Source organism: Sciurus carolinensis, chromosome 2 (genome assembly GCF_902686445.1).
Source record: "Sciurus carolinensis chromosome 2, mSciCar1.2, whole genome shotgun sequence".
Taxonomy (NCBI): domain Eukaryota; kingdom Metazoa; phylum Chordata; class Mammalia; order Rodentia; family Sciuridae; genus Sciurus; species Sciurus carolinensis.
The window spans coordinates 167,845,783-167,863,538 of record NC_062214.1 but is presented as its reverse complement, the minus strand read 5'-3'; the positions used below and the strand labels follow the sequence as shown (position 1 = coordinate 167,863,538).

The window sequence follows — 17,756 nt, the reverse complement described above, 5'->3', positions numbered from 1 at the left end:
GAAGGGACCTCGGGGTGATATTTCTGTCCCCAGCCGATGTATACCCCAGCACAGTCACTCGCAAGACATGTGAGTTGGTGGGCCTACGTCCTGTTTGAAAAGTTCTTCACAGAAAAAGCATCTAGGTCTTCTTCATCATTCCTGCCGATTCCAAGCGTCCTCATCTCAGATTCTTCCTTTGGCCTGGCCTCAGGTGGTCTTGCTGCAGATGAAACCCTTTTCGTCTTGTTCATCAGCCAGATGCGAGGTCGCGTCTTCCTTCCCTGTAAACCAGGGTCCCCTCTCTGCACAGTCCCAGGATGCAGCTCCGTCTTCCCCCAGGCGTTATCTGCACCACCTCGGCTGTCTTCTGTTCTACCGGTGGCCGCCACAGGGCTTTGGGTTCCCTGTCGTTTGGTGTAGAGGCTGAGTGGGTGCAAGCACACAGCTCTGTTCCAAAACCACCCAAGTGAAGTAGATGGAGGAACGTGGGCCTTACTGGTGTTAGGCTGCAGAAGATGTGTCTCCCAGGGGGCTCCAAGCCCGTGTCTCATTGCCGTTCTGTCCCCTCTCTTTCCTCTCCAGGCTGAGGCTTGTCTGTGGTCACTGTGTGTCGAGTGCTTAGCTTCCCCAGCGGGGCCTGTGCTGGCTTGATCCTTGGTCCTGCCCTCACTATGCGGAAGGGCCCCTTGGTTTCCTCTTGGGCTCATTGCCGTGGGAGGTGCAGGGATCCTTAGAGCACATACTGGTTCTCAGTAGCAGCTTCTCCCAGGCTCCCAGATTTGAATTCCCACATCTCCACGATCCTGGCAAATCCAGACTGAGGCCCTGAGCCTTTGCAACCAAGGCCTCCACTTGAAATTCCAGGATGGGCAAGCCTTTCTTCACCTCTCCACCTGACCTGAGTGTTTTGAGTGTATCTTGTCATTGGACTGGTTTCTTCCCAACATGCACGTTGGGTCCCAGACTCAGGTCCTTCTCCAGGGGCCTGGGTCAGCCACTAAGACCTTTATCCAGGCTCCTGTGACCCACGAGACCTGGCCATGGGCTGGCAGATGGGTGGTGAAGAAGAGGGAGGAGGGATGTAACTTGAGAACCTTGGAGGCTCCCTTCCATCCACAGGGAGCTTCAGGTGGAGGAGCTTTGTCGGCACAGGTGTGTCCAGGTGGCCCTGCTGCTGGGGCTGGCTGCTCATGACTCTCCCTGTCTTGTTGCCAGGCAGAGACAGCTGCCAATCGTATCTGCAAGGTATTGGCCGTCAACCAGGAGAATGAGCAGCTTATGGAAGACTACGAGAAGCTGGCCAGTGATGTGGGTACCCCCTGGTTTTCTCCTGACTTGGCCCCAGCAAGGTCCTGTGCCTCGTTACCCCGAAGGAAAAGGAGTCCCCAGAACCTATACCTCCAAGTCTATCATGGGGACATAGTCCCCAGGCTGGGTGTCGTCCATGATCCCACCACAGTTAAGATGGGACAGCTTGGGCTCTGCTCTGGCTCTGAGAGAAAGTAGAGAGGTGGCAGCACTTCCGTCCCTGTTCCACTGTTCCAGCCAGGTTGCCGTGGCCAGTCCCATGAGCTGGCTGGGCATTGGTGGCCTCCTGCATATTGTGGGGTGATTACACACTTAAACCCATAGGGTTCCTCTGATTATTCAGATGAGTTAATTTGTGGGATGTACCTGGCACCTTACAGGGTTCCCCGTATTTTCCATCATTTCTACTTTTCCTCCATCTTCTCCACCACCATCGCCTTGACTCAGGAAAAGCAATCCAGATTGTTCCCTGCCTGTGCCCCAGGCAGCTCTCTGCCCTAGAAACCCTTTTTGGGTCAGGGACCCACATTCTAAATCCCAGAAAATCTGGTGGCAAGGACCTCAGGGAGCAGCTGTTAGATCCCCCGTCCACGGCATAGACAGACAAACTGAGGCCCAGTCAGTTAATAGGACTGAGTTCTGGTTCTTCCCCTGCAGGGCGGGTGGGGTGAGTGAAGGAGGCCCCAGGAGCCAGGTTTCACGCAGCCTCTGGTTCTTAGAGGGAACACCCTGGAACCTGGTGTCACAGCCTGGGAATGCCCAAGCATGGCAGTAGGGCAGGATTGTGCCGGCAGGAGAGGCCTTCGTCCCTGCGAAGGGAGGAAGCGCTCCCCTCTCCCAGCATCCTCCCCCTGACCTCCACTCTCTCTCCAGCTGCTGGAGTGGATCCGCCGCACCATCCCCTGGCTGGAGAACCGGGTGCCCGAGAACACCATGCATGCCATGCAGCAGAAGCTGGAGGACTTCCGTGACTACCGGCGCCTGCACAAACCGCCCAAGGTGCAGGAGAAGTGCCAGCTGGAGATCAACTTCAACACGCTGCAGACCAAGCTGCGGCTCAGCAACCGGCCCGCCTTCATGCCCTCGGAGGGCAGGATGGTCTCGGTGAGCAGCTGGAGCCCCCAGCCTGGCCGCCTCCGTCCCTGCTGCTTCTTCAGGACCAGTGCAGCACCTGGGGGGTGGGGGACTGGTTTTTACCTACCCACAATGCTCCAAAATCAGGGCTCCCCTCTAGATCCCCACCCAAGCTCAGGGGGCATCTACCCAGGCCTCCTGGCACCACCAGCCCTCCCCCCGCCAAAATCATCCTTGTAAACAGAACGTCCCTCCAAATGTTGAACCAAGCAACAAGTTAGTATTTACTTTCATGGAATTTAAGAACTTTTTAAAAATTATTACTTTACTAAGTAGTAGGGTTTTTTTTTTTAGGGTAGGATATTTCAAAGATACAAGTAAGTAAAATACAAAAAATAGAAATTACTCATGGTCTTACTCCCCATTATCAATGTTTATTAAAGATTTTGAAAAGAATCCTTTAGTCTTGATATATAAATATAATTCTTAGGTAAATCTTAAAGCCTGCTTTATATAAAAATACTAGCATCAGGAGCTGGGCATGGTGGTGCCTGCCTGTGGATCCCGGCAGCTTGGGAGGTTGAGGCAGGAGGATTACAAGTTTGAGGAACTTAGTGAGACCCTGTCTCAAAATAAAAATAAGACTGGGGATATAGTTCACTTGGTAGAGTGCTTGCCTCACATGTACAAGGCCCTGGGTTCAATCCCCAGCACCACCAAAAATATAAATAAATAAATAAATAAAATTTTAAAATAAAAATAAAAAGGACTGGGGATATAGCTCAGTGGTAAAATGCCCCTGGGTTCAATCCTCCATACAAAAAAACAAAAAACACAACTTTGACATGCACAGTGTGGCAAACTGTAGTCCTCTTTGGAGTTCCAAGTCTGATTCGGTAGCTTCTAGGGGCCACAGCAGCTGTTGGCCCAATTGGGGTGCTCTTGCAAAGTGGAAAAGGCGCCCCTGGGTGGGACAGATGCAGCCTGGCCCTGGGGGGCAGGGTGGAGAGGAGGGAGCATAGGCCAAGTGTGCTCACCTGGGTGTCCTTGCACTAACAGTAGAGGCAGCCCTACTCAGCTTCTGTCCCCTCAGAGCCTTGGGCTGGGTCCCCCAGGCTACTGCCTGGAACCCAGAAGCCTGAATCCAGGAATGTGTTGGTGATGGGGGGGGTGGCTCAGGGCCTCCCTGCCTCATTCATTGTTGTTCTGGTTCCCTGGCGCCTCGGTGATTGGCCAAAGTCTTGTGGGAAGCCAGACTGGACCAGGAGGGCCTTGGACTCTTATCCTGCAGGACTTCATACTCAGAAGCCCTGTAACTGGGTGGCTCCTGTGGACCAAGGCCCCACTCCCTGCCCAGGAGGTGGGCTGGGATGGCTGGCTGGGGTGGGTGTGGGGCAGAAATTGGGAAGAGGTTCCTCCCCGAAGTCACAGAGCATCTGTAGATGTCCCAGAGGGCTGCGGTCCAGGCCCAAGCCAGGCCCTAACACTGCGCCTCCCATCCCCGCAGGACATCAACAATGCCTGGGGCTGCCTGGAGCAGGCAGAGAAGGGCTATGAGGAGTGGCTGCTGAATGAGATCCGGAGGCTGGAGCGGCTGGACCACCTGGCAGAGAAGTTCCGGCAGAAGGCCTCCATTCACGAGGCCTGGACAGATGGTAAGGCCCCCCAGCCCCCACCTCCCCAGAGGTTCTGGCTTTGCAAGTCTCCCACCTGGCCACCGCCATGACTCCTTTCTTCTCTTGCTAGTCCTGTCTTATACTAGTTCTCTGGCTCTAGGCAAGTTCATTAGCCTTTTGGTTGCCTTGGTTTCCTCATCTGTAAAATGGGGATAATAACAGTTCCAATCTCACAGGTCGATGAGCAGTGAATCAATGAGGACATGGGCAGAACTGAGAGGAGATCCCGGCATAGTGCAGTGCTATCTAGATGCTAGTTTAGATCGTGCTTTCATTGCTTCTTCCTCTCCTGAGTCAGTGAGTGGGTTTGAACCCTGACTGTCCCCCTTAGAAGCAGCGTAAGTTAGAATTGGTGCCTTAACCTTGGGTCTGTCCCCAAATCTGTAAAGTACAGGGGCTGGTATGTCCTCCTATGTCAGCATCCTTTGCTGCGGTAATGAATCACCACACTCTCGGTGGCATAAAGTAACGGAAATTCATCCTCATGGCTCAGGAGTTAATTGAAGTGTCAGCAGGATTGCTTCCTCTGGAGGCTCCAAAGGGGAGAGAATGTTCTGGTGGAGGCCAGGCGTCCCTGGCATCCCTGGTCTTGTAGCTGCATCCTCTGGTCCCTGCCTGCATTCTCACATGGCTTCTCTGCTCTGACACTGAATCGCTCCTTTTTCTAGTAAAGACCCTAATTCACTTTAACCTCACCTTACCTTGCTGATATCTGTGTAATCCCTATCTCCAAATAAGGCTGCACTCTGAGGTTCTAGGTTGATGTGAGGCTGGGAGGGTGACACTAGTCAACCTGGCGCCCCCTCCTGGGGTGCCGTGAGGCTTGCATCCTAGTTCAGTGCCCAGCAGGTAGCATGCATTCAGCAAAGAGCAGCCCCTGACATTTTTTGCTGTCTGTTTCCTTCCCTCTTTCCTGGCCTTGGATCAGGGGACCCGGACCTTTGCCTTAAAACGTGTGTCCTCCTTACTTGAATCTAGAGGCACGTGGAACCCCTTCTGGAGTCTTCTTATTGGTGGCTGAGGTTAACGCTGAAGAGAGACAGTCGTACCTGGGGGAACCTTGGCCAGACCTGGAGGGAGGAATGGCTGCCAGCCTCCTCAGGCTCTGCCAGCCTTATCAACTGAAGCCCCTGTGGCAGACCTGCTGAGTGACAGCTCAAGGCCCTAAGACTCCCCCTTTCAGCCCTTTTTTGTGCTTCTCAGACTAGAGATGAACAGGGCCGCACCCTGTGGCCATTTGGGAGTGGCCCGGCTTGACGTAGGGGCTAGGATTGCGCTGGACTCGGCTCAGGGGTGTGGGCGTGCGGCCCTGTGGGAAGCGCCTGCAGGGTCAGAGTGGGAGGGGGTGGTGGAGGCCTGAGTGCCCCGAGTCACCCCCTTGCTGCTGGTGTCCTCTCCTGGGCCAAGAAACAGCTCACGGCCACGACACAGGCAAGGCTGGCCCCACTGGGGTGCCAGTACAGCCTCTGGGGAAAGCGGTTTGGTTACCCGCATTCACACCTAATGATGTGACTAATTGCAGTCTAACCTGGGAATTCCATTTCTTGAGACGAAGGAATTAACCTTAAGCCTGAGGAAATCAGGCCTCGAGGCTTTTGTGGTGAAACATCTACCCCAGCTCGAGCCTCCCCGGCATGCCCACGGCTGGCCGTGAGTGGTTCCTCATGCGGTGGGGGTGGGAGTGGTACAGGCTGCCCCCTGTGGCATGCTTTCTGCATCTGAGGACTCAACCAACTGTGGCTTGGAACGTTGAAAACAAAAAGGAATTTCATCTGTACTGATCACGTACAGGCTATTTTCTTGTCATTAGTCTCCTAATGATACAGCATGACAACTATTTGCATAGCATTTACATTGTATTAGGTAGTGCAAGCAATCTAGAGATGATTTTATACCAGAGGAGCTGTGCGCCTGTAATCCCAGCTGCTTGGGAGACTGAGGCAGGAGGATCACAAGTTGGAGGCCAGCCTAGGCAATTTAGGGAGACCCTGTCTCAAAATAAAATAATAAAAGGACTGGGGATGTAACTCAGTGGTAGAGGGCTTGTCTAGAGCATGCCCTGGGCCCTGGGCTCAGTCCCCAGCACCACCCAAAACAAGAATAAAAATAAAAAATTAAAGTGTGCAGGATGATGTGTGTATGTTATATGCAAATACCATACCATTTTATATAAAGCACTTGAGCATCTGCCAGTTTTGGTGTCTGCAAGGGATCCTGGAACCAATCCCACCTGGACACTGAGGGACAAGGGTATATGGGACGACTGTGGTGCCAAAGGAGGAATTCTGATCCCGAGCTGCTAAGTATTTTAAAAAGAGAAAACAGTCCAGTGTCTAAACATAATGTCCATGTAAGGTAAAACTGAATAGGAGTAGATAAGTAGGCTTGTAAGTTGTTCCAGAAAAGCTTCGAAATTCAGTGAGCCTGCTTTCTTAGAAAGAACACTGGGCCCCGGGCCGCGACACACACCTGTAATCCCAGAGGCTTGGGAGGCTGAGGCGGGAGGATCGAGAGTTTAAAGCCAGCCTCAGCAACTTAGTGAGGCTCCAAGCAACTCAGTGAGATCCTGTCTTCAAATAAAATTTGAAAAAGTCCGGGGATGCGGCTCAGTGGTTGGGTGCCCCTGGGTCCAATCCCCAAAAATTAAAAAAGAAGGAAAATCACTGGGAATGGCAACTTCCAGCGGCCCGGCTGACACACTTCCTCTCCTCCCGTCAGTACTGCACCCCCGTTGCTCACAAGCTGCCACAGGGGCTGCTGTATGCAGACTCGTAGGAGCAGTTGTGAAACAGCGGTGCCGGGGGTTGACGTTCAGTGGTCCCCGAGGTCGGGTGTTCTGGCGGCACCTCTGCTTTCACACACTGCAGACTGCTGTGTGGCGGACACCTCCAGGGGAGTTGCCGGGGCTCGAGGGGCGAATGGCTGGGACCAAGGAGATGCCCCCCACCTCACTCGCCGTCTGGTGCTCAGCCATTCACCCCTCTGTCTCAACCCAGGCAAAGAGGCCATGCTGCGGCAGAAGGATTATGAGACGGCCACCCTGTCTGAGATCAAGGCCCTGCTCAAAAAGCACGAGGCCTTTGAGAGCGACCTGGCTGCCCACCAGGACCGCGTGGAGCAGATAGCGGCCATTGCACAGGAGCTCAAGTAGGCCTGCCCGGCTACCCCCACTCTTTGGTGCCCTGGTACAGGGTTGAGGCTCAGCTTTCTCGCTGCTGCGGAGAGCGGGTGGCTGGGGGAAGCAAGGGGGAGTAGAGATGGTGCCCAGGTGCAGGGAGTTGATTCAGAAGGCAGGAATGCCTCTCCTGGTGGAGAGGGAGCCCTGGACTACTCCCTTCCTGTGATAGTCCTTTGGTCCTCACCCGTCACTAGTATGGGACCAGAGGGTGACCCAACCTCAGTTCTGAGTGCTGAGCTGTCTTCTTGGGCCTTGGTGGCTCCCTGCCATTGGGCATTGGGGTCAAGGATGGCATCACCTCCTGCTTTGGTTGGGATGGGGGCTGCTGGAGAGAAGGACTGGCCTTTGGTCTCCTGCCTCTAGTCTCTTGAGGCCAAGGAAGTAGGAGGGGTACCTGGAAAGTCTGCAGAAGGGAGCACCTCTGACTCTCCCAGCACCACTGGTGCCCCCAACTGCAGGGGGAGGGAGAGCAGGCCCCCAAACTAACCGATGTCACCTGACTTCCTTGTCCCTTCCTCCCAGTGAGCTGGACTATTACGACTCGCCCAGTGTCAATGCTCGCTGCCAAAAGATCTGTGACCAGTGGGACAATCTGGGGGCTCTAACTCAGAAGCGGAGGGAAGCTCTAGAGGTGAGGACCTCTGAGGGAGAGCACGGCCTGCGGCTGGGGCGGGCCCCTTCCTCCTCTTTGGTTCAGTGGCTCTGGTTCCTGGACTTCCTCCAGCCCTGGCCTGACTATGGAAAGTTCACGCTGGCCCAGGACTTAGAATTTGCCCTGGTGGAGATGCCTCCTTTCTCACTCGCAGTTGAGTGCCCTGAACAACCCAACCTCCGCCATTTGAGAACTTGCCTGTTTGCAGGTCCGATTCTCTGGGGGCCGGGGCAGGTGATTCCAGTGTGAGGCGGTCCATCCACCTGACAGAGAACCAGTGCCCCACGGACAGCCTGTTCTTTTTGCCTGGTTCAGTCCAGTGCTGCTAGTAGACTGGGACCCCTCTCCAGGAAGATCTCGGTGGCATTGGGGGTACTGTGGGTATCACTCTGCTAAACACCCCTCCCCTCCCCAACGCACCCTGTTTGGCACTCAGCGGACAGAAAAGCTGCTGGAGACCATCGACCAGCTGTACTTGGAGTATGCCAAGCGGGCCGCGCCCTTCAACAACTGGATGGAGGGGGCCATGGAGGACCTGCAGGACACCTTCATCGTGCACACCATCGAGGAGATCCAGGTGTGCCCATCCCTCTCCAGAGACCTCTCCCCCAGGTGCTCCTGGCCCACGCTCTGTGGGCCCCACTCCCCAGGGCCTGCCCCATAGGATAGACAGAGGAAGAGCATCCCAGGATTTCATGGATTTGAAACCTTTGCACTTTATTTATTTTGACCAGGTAATATGTGTATAGGGTATAACATCCAAAAGTGAAAGGGGTGTTTGATAAGGTCTCCCATTGGCCCCTTATCCCCTAATCCCCCATTCCCTTCCCCACAGGTAAACAGTATATTTCTGCATATATAAGCAAATAAATTTATTTACATGTTCTTCTCTACATGCCCCCATTTTTGTACATGAAATATAGTTTCTCACCACATATGGTGGTGCACACCTGTAATTGCAGCGACTGGGGAGGCTGAGGCAGGAGGATGGCAAGTTTGAGGTCAGCCTCAGCAACTTAGTGAGAACCTGTCTCAAAATGAAATAAAATACAGGGCTGGGGATATAGCTTAGGGGTAGACCACCCCTGGGATAAATCTCTGGTATCACCAAAAAATAAAAATAAATAAATTTTTAAAAAGTAGCTTCTATTATATTCTTTATCTTGAGCCTTGATTTTTTTTTTTTTAATATATTTTTTAGTTGTAGGTGGACATGGTAGCTTTATTTCATTTTTATGTGGTGCTGAAGATCAAACCTAGGGCCTCACGCATGCTAGGCGAGCACCCTACCCCTGAGCCATAACCCCAGCCCATGTGCCTTCTTTTTTTTTTTTTTTTTTTTTTTTTGTGCTGGGGATTGAACCCAGGGCCTTATGCTTACAAGGCAAGCACTCTACCGACTGAGCTATCTCCCCAGCCCGAGCCTTGATTTTTAATATAACATGTATCTTGGAGCTCATTGCATATCCATTAACATCTTCCTCCATCTGCTATGTAACTGCAAAGCATTAGATTCAAAAGATTTCACAGAGGGAGCCATTGTTGCAGGAGGTCACCTGGAGAGCAGAGCTCAGGGGACCCCCTTGTCCTTGAATGCCCCAGGGAGGATAGGCCAGTCTTAACAGTCCCTTGGATGCAGCCGTGGCTTTGGCTCTGCCTCCCACCTCTGTTGCCACCTGCCTTCCTGGTTCTCAGCCACAGAAGTGATTTCAGGCCTCCAGGTCTCCATGGCCCTCCTACCTGCCTCTGCCTGGGACCCCTAGGGCTCCCCTTGCTCATCTTGCCCGAGGGAAGCACCAGCCCCTCTGAGTGTCTGTACTGATCCTGCATCCCCATGTCTGTCTAGGGACTGACCACAGCCCACGAGCAGTTCAAGGCCACCCTCCCTGATGCCGACAAGGAGCGCCTGGCCATCCTGGGCATCCACAACGAGGTGTCCAAGATCGTCCAGACCTACCATGTCAACATGGCAGGCACCAACCCCTACACAACCATCACGCCTCAGGAGATCAATGGCAAATGGGACCACGTGAGTAGAAGGGCCTGATTGATTTTCGTTGATTTTATTTTTTTACTGTTACATAGTGAACGTTTATTATTTGTCCAAATAGTGAATTTCTGAAACAGTTCGCCGTCTTCACTGCTGTCCTGGTGCTGACCCACCCCTAAAGTCCTGCGGCTGTTTCCACCCCAGGTGCGGCAGCTGGTGCCACGGAGGGACCAGGCCCTGACAGAGGAGCATGCCCGCCAGCAGCACAATGAGAGGCTACGCAAGCAGTTTGGGGCCAGGCCAACGTCATCGGGCCCTGGATCCAGACCAAGATGGAGGTGAGCCCTGTTGTAAGAGGCCAGGGGCCTTCCAGCACATCCCTGCCAGCCAGGCTGCCTGCGCTCTCAGGCAGGGCCCACGGAGGGCTGGGGTCTGAGTCCGTGATTGATCTGCTGCCTTGGAGAAGAGTGTGGACGCCTGTGCAGGGAAGGCTGCTGGGCTTGATCCCAGTGTCTGGTTCGGGAGCGAGGGCACACTACGGAGCTACACAGGACAGTCCCATAGGACCGCCAGCTCCCAGAAACCTGAGTCAGCTTCGTTCCTTCTGCTTTCCTCTTTGGCTGGGCCTCCCCTTCCTCCATTACTGCTCCCCTGGCAATGGGCTCAGTCAAAGAGGATGATCCACCCAGAAAGCAAGCTCAGCTGTCCCTAATCGAGTGTAGAATTTTGGGGGGATTATGTAGGCTAGTTAGTGGGGAAGGGGCACCACTTGGCTAGAAGTCTCTGAGCTCCTTGGCAGCCGAGACCGTGGGAAGTTGACGTTGGTGTGCTGGTGTGCGCATCTTCCCCTCCTCCAGCACATGGTGCTTAGCAAATGCTCAGGAGATATTGGCAGGCCTGAACTGCATGGGCTGAGAGTGCTTTCTCAAACAAGGCCTGCCGATGTGAGTGAAGTCAGGCTCACGTGAGCATTAGGTCTGGTTCCTTGAGGGGGAGGGGGCTCAGAAGGGCTAGGGCAGGCAGTCTGGGAGGCAGAACAGCAGGAGCAGTGGCTGCTGAGGGGACCTGGCTCAGTGGACACAGGGAGGATCCCTGAGATGGACAGTGGTTAGCAATGAGGTTTGGGAAGAGGATTTGAATGGGAAGCAAAGGAATGAACGTTTAGGTCAGCAATTGACTGTGTAACCCCTTCCTGAGGCTGACAGGTACCTGAGAGACAAGAGATTTCATCCAGTGATAATGCTTGTTATACAACTTGACGATGCTCTTTCCATACCAAGGAACACCACGCTCAGTGTGTCTCAGTGATTACCGGTGCTGGTCTCCCTAGGGCTGGGATGGGAACTGAAAATCATCCTGATAGTTAACCTATGACCTTGGGAGCTTAATCTGCACCCTGTGAGTGCGGAGTGGGGCAGGCTGACAAGGTACCTCCTTCTGGATGAGCAGGAGATCGGGAGGATCTCCATTGAGATGCACGGGACCCTGGAGGACCAGCTCAGCCACCTGCGACAATATGAGAAGAGCATTGTCAACTACAAGCCAAAGATTGACCAGCTGGAAGGTGACCACCAGCTGATCCAGGAGGCTCTCATCTTTGACAACAAGCACACCAACTACACCATGGAGGTGGGTGGGGCAGGCCTTGCTTCACCTAGGAGCCTCAGGTCTCTTTCTGTTCTCCATCTGGGCGGGGTGGGCTGAGGAGCAGTTACCCCTCCCAAGGAATCTGGTCGTACTAGCAGAATAAGTGCTCATGTCTCTCCGCCCTTGAAGCTCCCTTCGTTCAATCCACAGTGCCTTCTGTATGCCCCAGGGAACTTTTTGGGAGTGTACATTTCTGGGCTTCATCTCCAGAGTTTGCTTTCTCGAGTTCTGAGGTGGAGCTTTGGGCATCTGGGTTTTTAATAAGCACTCCCAGCAGCTCTGATGCTGGTGGACTCCACGCACTGGCCTGGGCACTTGCTTCCCAGATCACTGGCGTTCTGAGAAACATGTTGTTAGGCCATCTCCTCCTCGTGTGGCCATCATAGAGTGTGTTTACACAAACTAGGATGGCTACACTGTCATGAGGTGGCCACTGGGACCACCATTGAGTATTTGGCCTGTTGTCGACCAAAAGATCCTCCTGTGGCACTTAATGGCACTTGTTTTGACTGTGAAGTATGTATGACATGTATGTGTGTTTACGTATGGGGGTGGGTGGGTGTTCAGGGAATCACCCAGTTTAATCTTCCTTATATCAAGTCCACCTTCCTTCCTCAAATGACCCCCATTGGCAAGTGTGGTTCCCTTGCTGTCTCGGACAGAAGCCAGCACCCTGCCCCCTTTATTCTCTAGAGTCCTCCGACCTGGCAGGTTGTCCTTGTCTTTGTTCTCCCTCTGGGGATATTGTGACTACAGATAGAAGGCCTATTTGATTGCTTTGGCCATTTTTGATAGTTGAGAGGAGGAACAGTCATGGGTAGCTTGAGCCTAGGCCTTGGAGGATCTCCCCTGAGAGGCATGGGACCCTGGGGCCCCTTTGCTGACAAGCCCCTTGCCCACCCTCAGCATATCCGAGTGGGCTGGGAGCAACTGCTCACCACCATCGCCAGGACCATCAATGAAGTGGAGAACCAGATCCTGACCCGAGATGCTAAGGGCATCAGCCAGGAGCAGATGAATGAGTTCCGGGCCTCTTTCAACCACTTTGACCGGGTGAGAGCCCCACTCCTTGCTCATTTAGAGCTGCCCCCAGCCCCTGACTTAGGGCCCTGGAGGGCACTGCCCAGGGTGTGGGCCACCATGCGGGGCCTGGTTCTTGGGCAGACAAGGAGGAGGGAGAGGGAGGAACCTCCACCAGCCTGCCCTGACTCGGTGTCACGGAGCCTGCCTTGGCAGGTCTGTCCTGGTGTTCTCCAAGCCTCCCTGCCTTCCTGTAGTGTGTGCTCTTGTCAGGGGTGGGGAGAAGACCTTTGACCCCTAGCCCTTGCTCTCCTACCATGAGGAATAGCCCTTGGCAGCGAGGCTACCAGAGTCTCAAATGAAGGCTTGCTGCCCCTGGCTGTGGGAACTGTCCCTCCCCTCTGCCTCAGGAGAGAGACTCCTTCCTGCCCCTACCTGCTGCCTTTGGGACCCTCTGCTGGGGATGTCTGAGTCCTCTGTCCTGGGTTTTCATCTCAGTGCCAGGACAGGCTAGGTGTTCAATGGGCTGCCCCTTCCCAGTGCCCTGGGGCTTGGGGGCGGGGAGCATGGGGTCAGTTGCTGTCCACCACCCTGCCTGCTTCCTGCCCTCCAGCACCTGGGTGGGAGGAGCCTGGGGTTAGCTGGGAGGCCTGGGGCACTCCTGGGGCAGCTTCTCACTCTCATCCTGCACCCCTCCTGCCCTGCCTCACAGAGCAGGGCTGTGTGTGCGGGGGACAGGGCCCCCTCTGGACCGTCATCCGTGTGTCTAACCGTGTGCACTTTTATCTCCCCTCTCCCCCGCCTCTCCACTCTCCACCCTTTCCATCGCATGCCTTTGTCCCCGTGTCTCCCCACACACCACCCTCCCGGGGCATGGCCCACCCCCACCCTCACGGCCTTCACCTCCCTGGCACCGCATGGCTGGCTGCCTGGCGCACCGCGGCCCTAGGATCACTCCGGCACGCTGGGTCCCGAGGAGTTCAAAGCCTGCCTCATCAGCTTGGGCTATGACATTGGCAACGACCCCCAGGTACTGGCCTCCTGCATGGAGCACGCTCAGGGGTGGCCTCCGGGGCGAGAAATAATGCGTTTCTCCTTTTTCTCTTCTCTCTCTGTCTGGATCTCCCTGCCCCCCTTCCCATGGGCCGTGGGCCTCACCCTCTCCTACTGTCCCTTCCTGCCCTTCCTTCCACTGCTCTGCCCTTGGTTGTCTTTTGTGGGAACCCGCCGGGGCCCGCATCCATCTCTCCTCGCCACTCTTCATTCTGTGGATGGACTTTTGCATCCCTCCCTGCTTTTCTCCTTTATGTGGACATTTTCCCTGGACATGTTCCTCCTCTGTTTTCCTTCCTGACCCGCAAACCATAAACTCGCCCTCCCCTCCTGCTGTCCGTACCATCTTCCTGGCCCCTGGCTGGCCCTTCCTTCTCCCACCTGTCTCTGCCTCCTGTATCTTGGTGCTACTGCCCCACAGAAGAAGACAGGCATGATGGACACGGATGATTTCCGCGCCTGCCTTATCTCCATGGGTTACAACATGGTAACGTAAACCCCACCCTCCGTCCGCCAGGCCTCGGCCTGCCCTGGCAGGAGGCAGCCAGCTGGCTGGAGAAGCCAAGTCCTAGCAATACAGGCCTGGGCCCTGAACCCAGGGCTGTCCTTCTCGGAGGAAGCTCAAATCCCCAGTCCTTGAAAGCGGGGCCCAGCCACGGAGCCTGTGTGGTGGGAGGCCCGGGCCGCCTCACTGCAGTCTGCCCTGGCTTGTCTTCTGGTACTTACTAGGGAGACCCGCTTTTCACTCCTGTGGAGGACCAGGCTGACCCCAAGGCTGGCAGGAAGGATTGGTGGCTTGGACATTCTGGGTTTGGGGTTGACCCTGCTTCATCACACACGAGTCATGGAGCTTTAGATTTCTTCCTCTGCCCTGATGATGGCTCCATTCAGGCCTGCCACCACTCTGCCATTGCCTCAGGCCCCTCTGTAACCTTCTCCGTGTGACCTCCCTTGTCTAGGTTTCTAAGCAGGGCAGGGTGCCTCGCATTCAGGTGACTCCTGCCCAAGGTGCAAAGTGCAGAGCCCAAGGACTTCCCAGCAAGGGGGAGTGTGTGGTTAGAAACCGCGAACTCCGAAGTAAATCCCTGCTCCTCCCTTACCAGATTGTAGCCGTAAGGGGAACCCCATGGACTACTGTAAGAATGAAATGAAGAACCTAACATACGTGCTATGTGTATGTCTGGCACTTAGGAAATACAGAGTAGTAGGGAGAGAACAGCCTGAGTTCAAATCCCAGCTGCCTACTCACTGGCTATGTGACCTTGGGCAAGTCACTTAGTCTGGACCTCAGAGTTCTCATCTGTACGATGGACATGACAAGATTTTGTATGGTTCTAGTGAGGATTAAATGAATTAAAATATATAAAGCATTTAGAATAGTACCTGGCATATTGTATATGCTCTATAGAATTAGCCTTTGTTATTATCATCATAATAATACCAGCATTATTTTCTCCAGGGGGAGCCCAGACACTTGTAGGGGGCGGGAAGCCCTGAACTGAGTCTCCACTGTTGAGTGTTGAGTCCCTGTCATACTCTGAGCCCCCTGGGGTTTGAGGTTCATCTGATATACTCTCAGCAGGCCATGGGCTAACAGGCCTGGGTTGGCTGTTTCCTCTAGGGAGAGGCAGAATTTGCCCGCATCATGAGCATTGTGGATCCCAACCGCCTGGGGGTAGTAACATTCCAGGCCTTCATCGACTTCATGTCCCGAGAGACGGCTGACACGGATACAGCAGACCAGGTCATGGCTTCCTTCAAGATCCTGGCGGGAGACAAGGTGGGTCTTCTATGGTGTGGGCACCATGCTGAGTGGCAGGCACTGGCTGGATCTGATCTGGAGGGAATGGGGGTGGGATGTGAGTACCTCACTGCCCCTTTCTCCATGGTCCCATTATGTCTCTGGTTGCTTGACTCTCTACCCATTCCTGCAGTGTCTGGGGCTCAGCAAAGGTGTTAGTATGTGGCATTAGTTTAAAAGGTCCTGTGCTGGGAGCCTTGTGTATCAGTGAAGGATTGCTTCACGCTTGTGATGAAGTGATGGAGGGTGGAAGGCAGTGGAATGGGTTGGGGTATGTGGTTGAACAATGGAAATTCATCTGAGAATCCCTGGGATTTCACCCTTAGGCCCTGCTGGGCACAGGTATAGGTGTGAACACAGGTATGAAGCAAGATAAGGGGATGGGGTGCAGGAGGGAAGTATGCCTTTCGTTTTTCTGTTCTGAGCAGTGGCCTGCTTCAGGTTTCCAAATCTTCTGGGTCCCCTGTCATGTCCACCTAGCAATGGAAAAGTGGCAGGGATGCGGAGGGGCTATCTGTAAGGAGACCGGAGACCCAGTCCAGGTCTTGGCCATCTGAAATGATCATTGTCGAACCCAAAGGTCGCTCAGACCCACAGCCATCTTTAGCCCAGAGACCTGAAGGATCTGTTGGAGCCACAGATCTCTCTAGTGTTATAGAAAAGACAGCTTCTGAGCAGACCTACCACAGGCAAGCAAGAGGGGCAGGGTGAAGGCAAAGACCCAAGCTGAGACCTGGCCAGAGTTTTTAAAAAATATTTTGTTTTAGTTGTGGATGGACACAATACTTACATTTTTATGTGGTGCTGAGGATGAAACCCAGTGCCTCATGCGTGCTAGGCAAGCGTGCTACCACTGAGCTACAACCCCAGCCCCTAGGCCCACACTTATGAAGATGGGTAAGACAGTCAGACAGGCTGTAAATGCTGTCTGGTAGTGATGCTCAAACAGGATGCTCACCTTAATCTGCTGGAGGGCTCCTTAAAATTACTCTCTGGTAGAGACCTCCAGAGGGCCCAATTGAGTGGGTGTAGAGTCCCTCGGGAATCTGTGTTCCACCAGAGTGCCAGATGACATTGCTCCAGCACGTGGTTATTGCAGGCTAGTATGATACATAAGATTATTAGTGGAATTAAAATGTGGAATTAGTATGCAAAGAGGCTAAATTAGATATTGAAAATAAGAACTGATTTTTAAAATATATTAGGTGTAGATTTATATATACAGACGTGTATATGTGTAGATATATATTTGTATTTATATGCATAGATCCGAAAGAACTAGGAGGGAGTGAAAATGGGGATGGCCCAGGTTACCCAAGGTCACAGGAAGGTTTACAGCCATAGGGATTTGCGGCCTTGCGGTGCTATGCCGCACCGTACTGCTTTACGGCCAACTGGCTTTGCGGCCTCTGACCACGCTCTCTCTGCAGAACTACATCACAGTGGACGAACTGCGCCGAGAGCTGCCACCCGACCAGGCCGAGTACTGCATCGCACGAATGGCCCCCTACAACGGCCCTGACTCCGTGCCCGGTGCTCTGGACTATATGTCCTTCTCCACGGCCCTGTATGGCGAGAGTGACCTCTAACCCGCCCCGGCCCCGGCCCCCTCGGCCCCTCCGCCGCGCGCACCCTGCCCTGCACCTCCCCTGTCCCCATCTCTTGCCGCGTTTGGTTTCAGCTCTCAGCCTCCAAGGAGCAAGCTGGGACCACACGGCATTGAACCTCCCTGCCCGCGAAGTGACAGTTTACAAAATTATTTTCTGCAAAAAAAAGAAAAAAAAAAAGTTATGTTTAAAAAGTTTAAAAAAAAACCAAAAAACTACATATTTTATTATAGAAAAAGTATTTTTTTTCTCCACCAGACTTAAATGGAAAAGAGGAAAAATTAACTATTTGCACCAAAATGTTTTTGTTTTGTTGTGACATAGGAAAATAACGAAGCACAAAGTTATATTCCATTCTTTTACTGATTCTTTTTTTTTTTCTTCTATCTGTTCCATCTGCTGTATTCATTTCTCCAATCTCATGTCCTCTTGGTGGGGGGTGGGGGTAGGGTGTACTCTTGTCCAAGGCACATTGGTGCATGTGTGTTTGCTAGCTCACTTGTCCATGAAAATATTTTATGATATTAAAGAAAATCTTTTGAAATGGCTGTTTTTTAAGGAAGATAATTTATGTGGCTTCTGATTTTTAAATCTCCTCAGAGGTGTGGCAAGCCTCTTTATCAGTGCATACTTTTTTAAAAAGAATTTAATATTGCTATCAAAAATAGAGCAAAACTTGGAGATTATGGACAACTTTGATATTGCTTGGCACAGACCATATTAAAACAACGCTCCCATAATGTCTCTTTTGCCTGCTGTTTTCCAGAA

General features: G+C 53.3%; 1 protein-coding gene across 1 annotated transcript in view; it reads left to right on the top strand.

Moving 5' to 3' along the window:
• Actn1 (actinin alpha 1) overlaps positions 1–17,240 on the top strand; it is a 91,838-nt gene extending 74,598 nt beyond the window's left edge. The window contains 15 exon segments of the mRNA XM_047540463.1: positions 1,198–1,290; positions 2,164–2,394; positions 3,872–4,019; positions 7,037–7,187; positions 7,741–7,849; positions 8,307–8,447; positions 9,717–9,899; positions 10,065–10,152; positions 10,155–10,198; positions 11,310–11,489; positions 12,414–12,560; positions 13,477–13,557; positions 14,002–14,067; positions 15,202–15,360; positions 16,812–17,240. Of these exon segments, the coding sequence (XP_047396419.1) occupies positions 1,198–1,290; positions 2,164–2,394; positions 3,872–4,019; positions 7,037–7,187; positions 7,741–7,849; positions 8,307–8,447; positions 9,717–9,899; positions 10,065–10,152; positions 10,155–10,198; positions 11,310–11,489; positions 12,414–12,560; positions 13,477–13,557; positions 14,002–14,067; positions 15,202–15,360; positions 16,812–16,970 (1,980 nt within the window). The 3' untranslated portion in view covers positions 16,971–17,240.
• Positions 17,241–17,756: the final 516 nt, after the last annotated feature.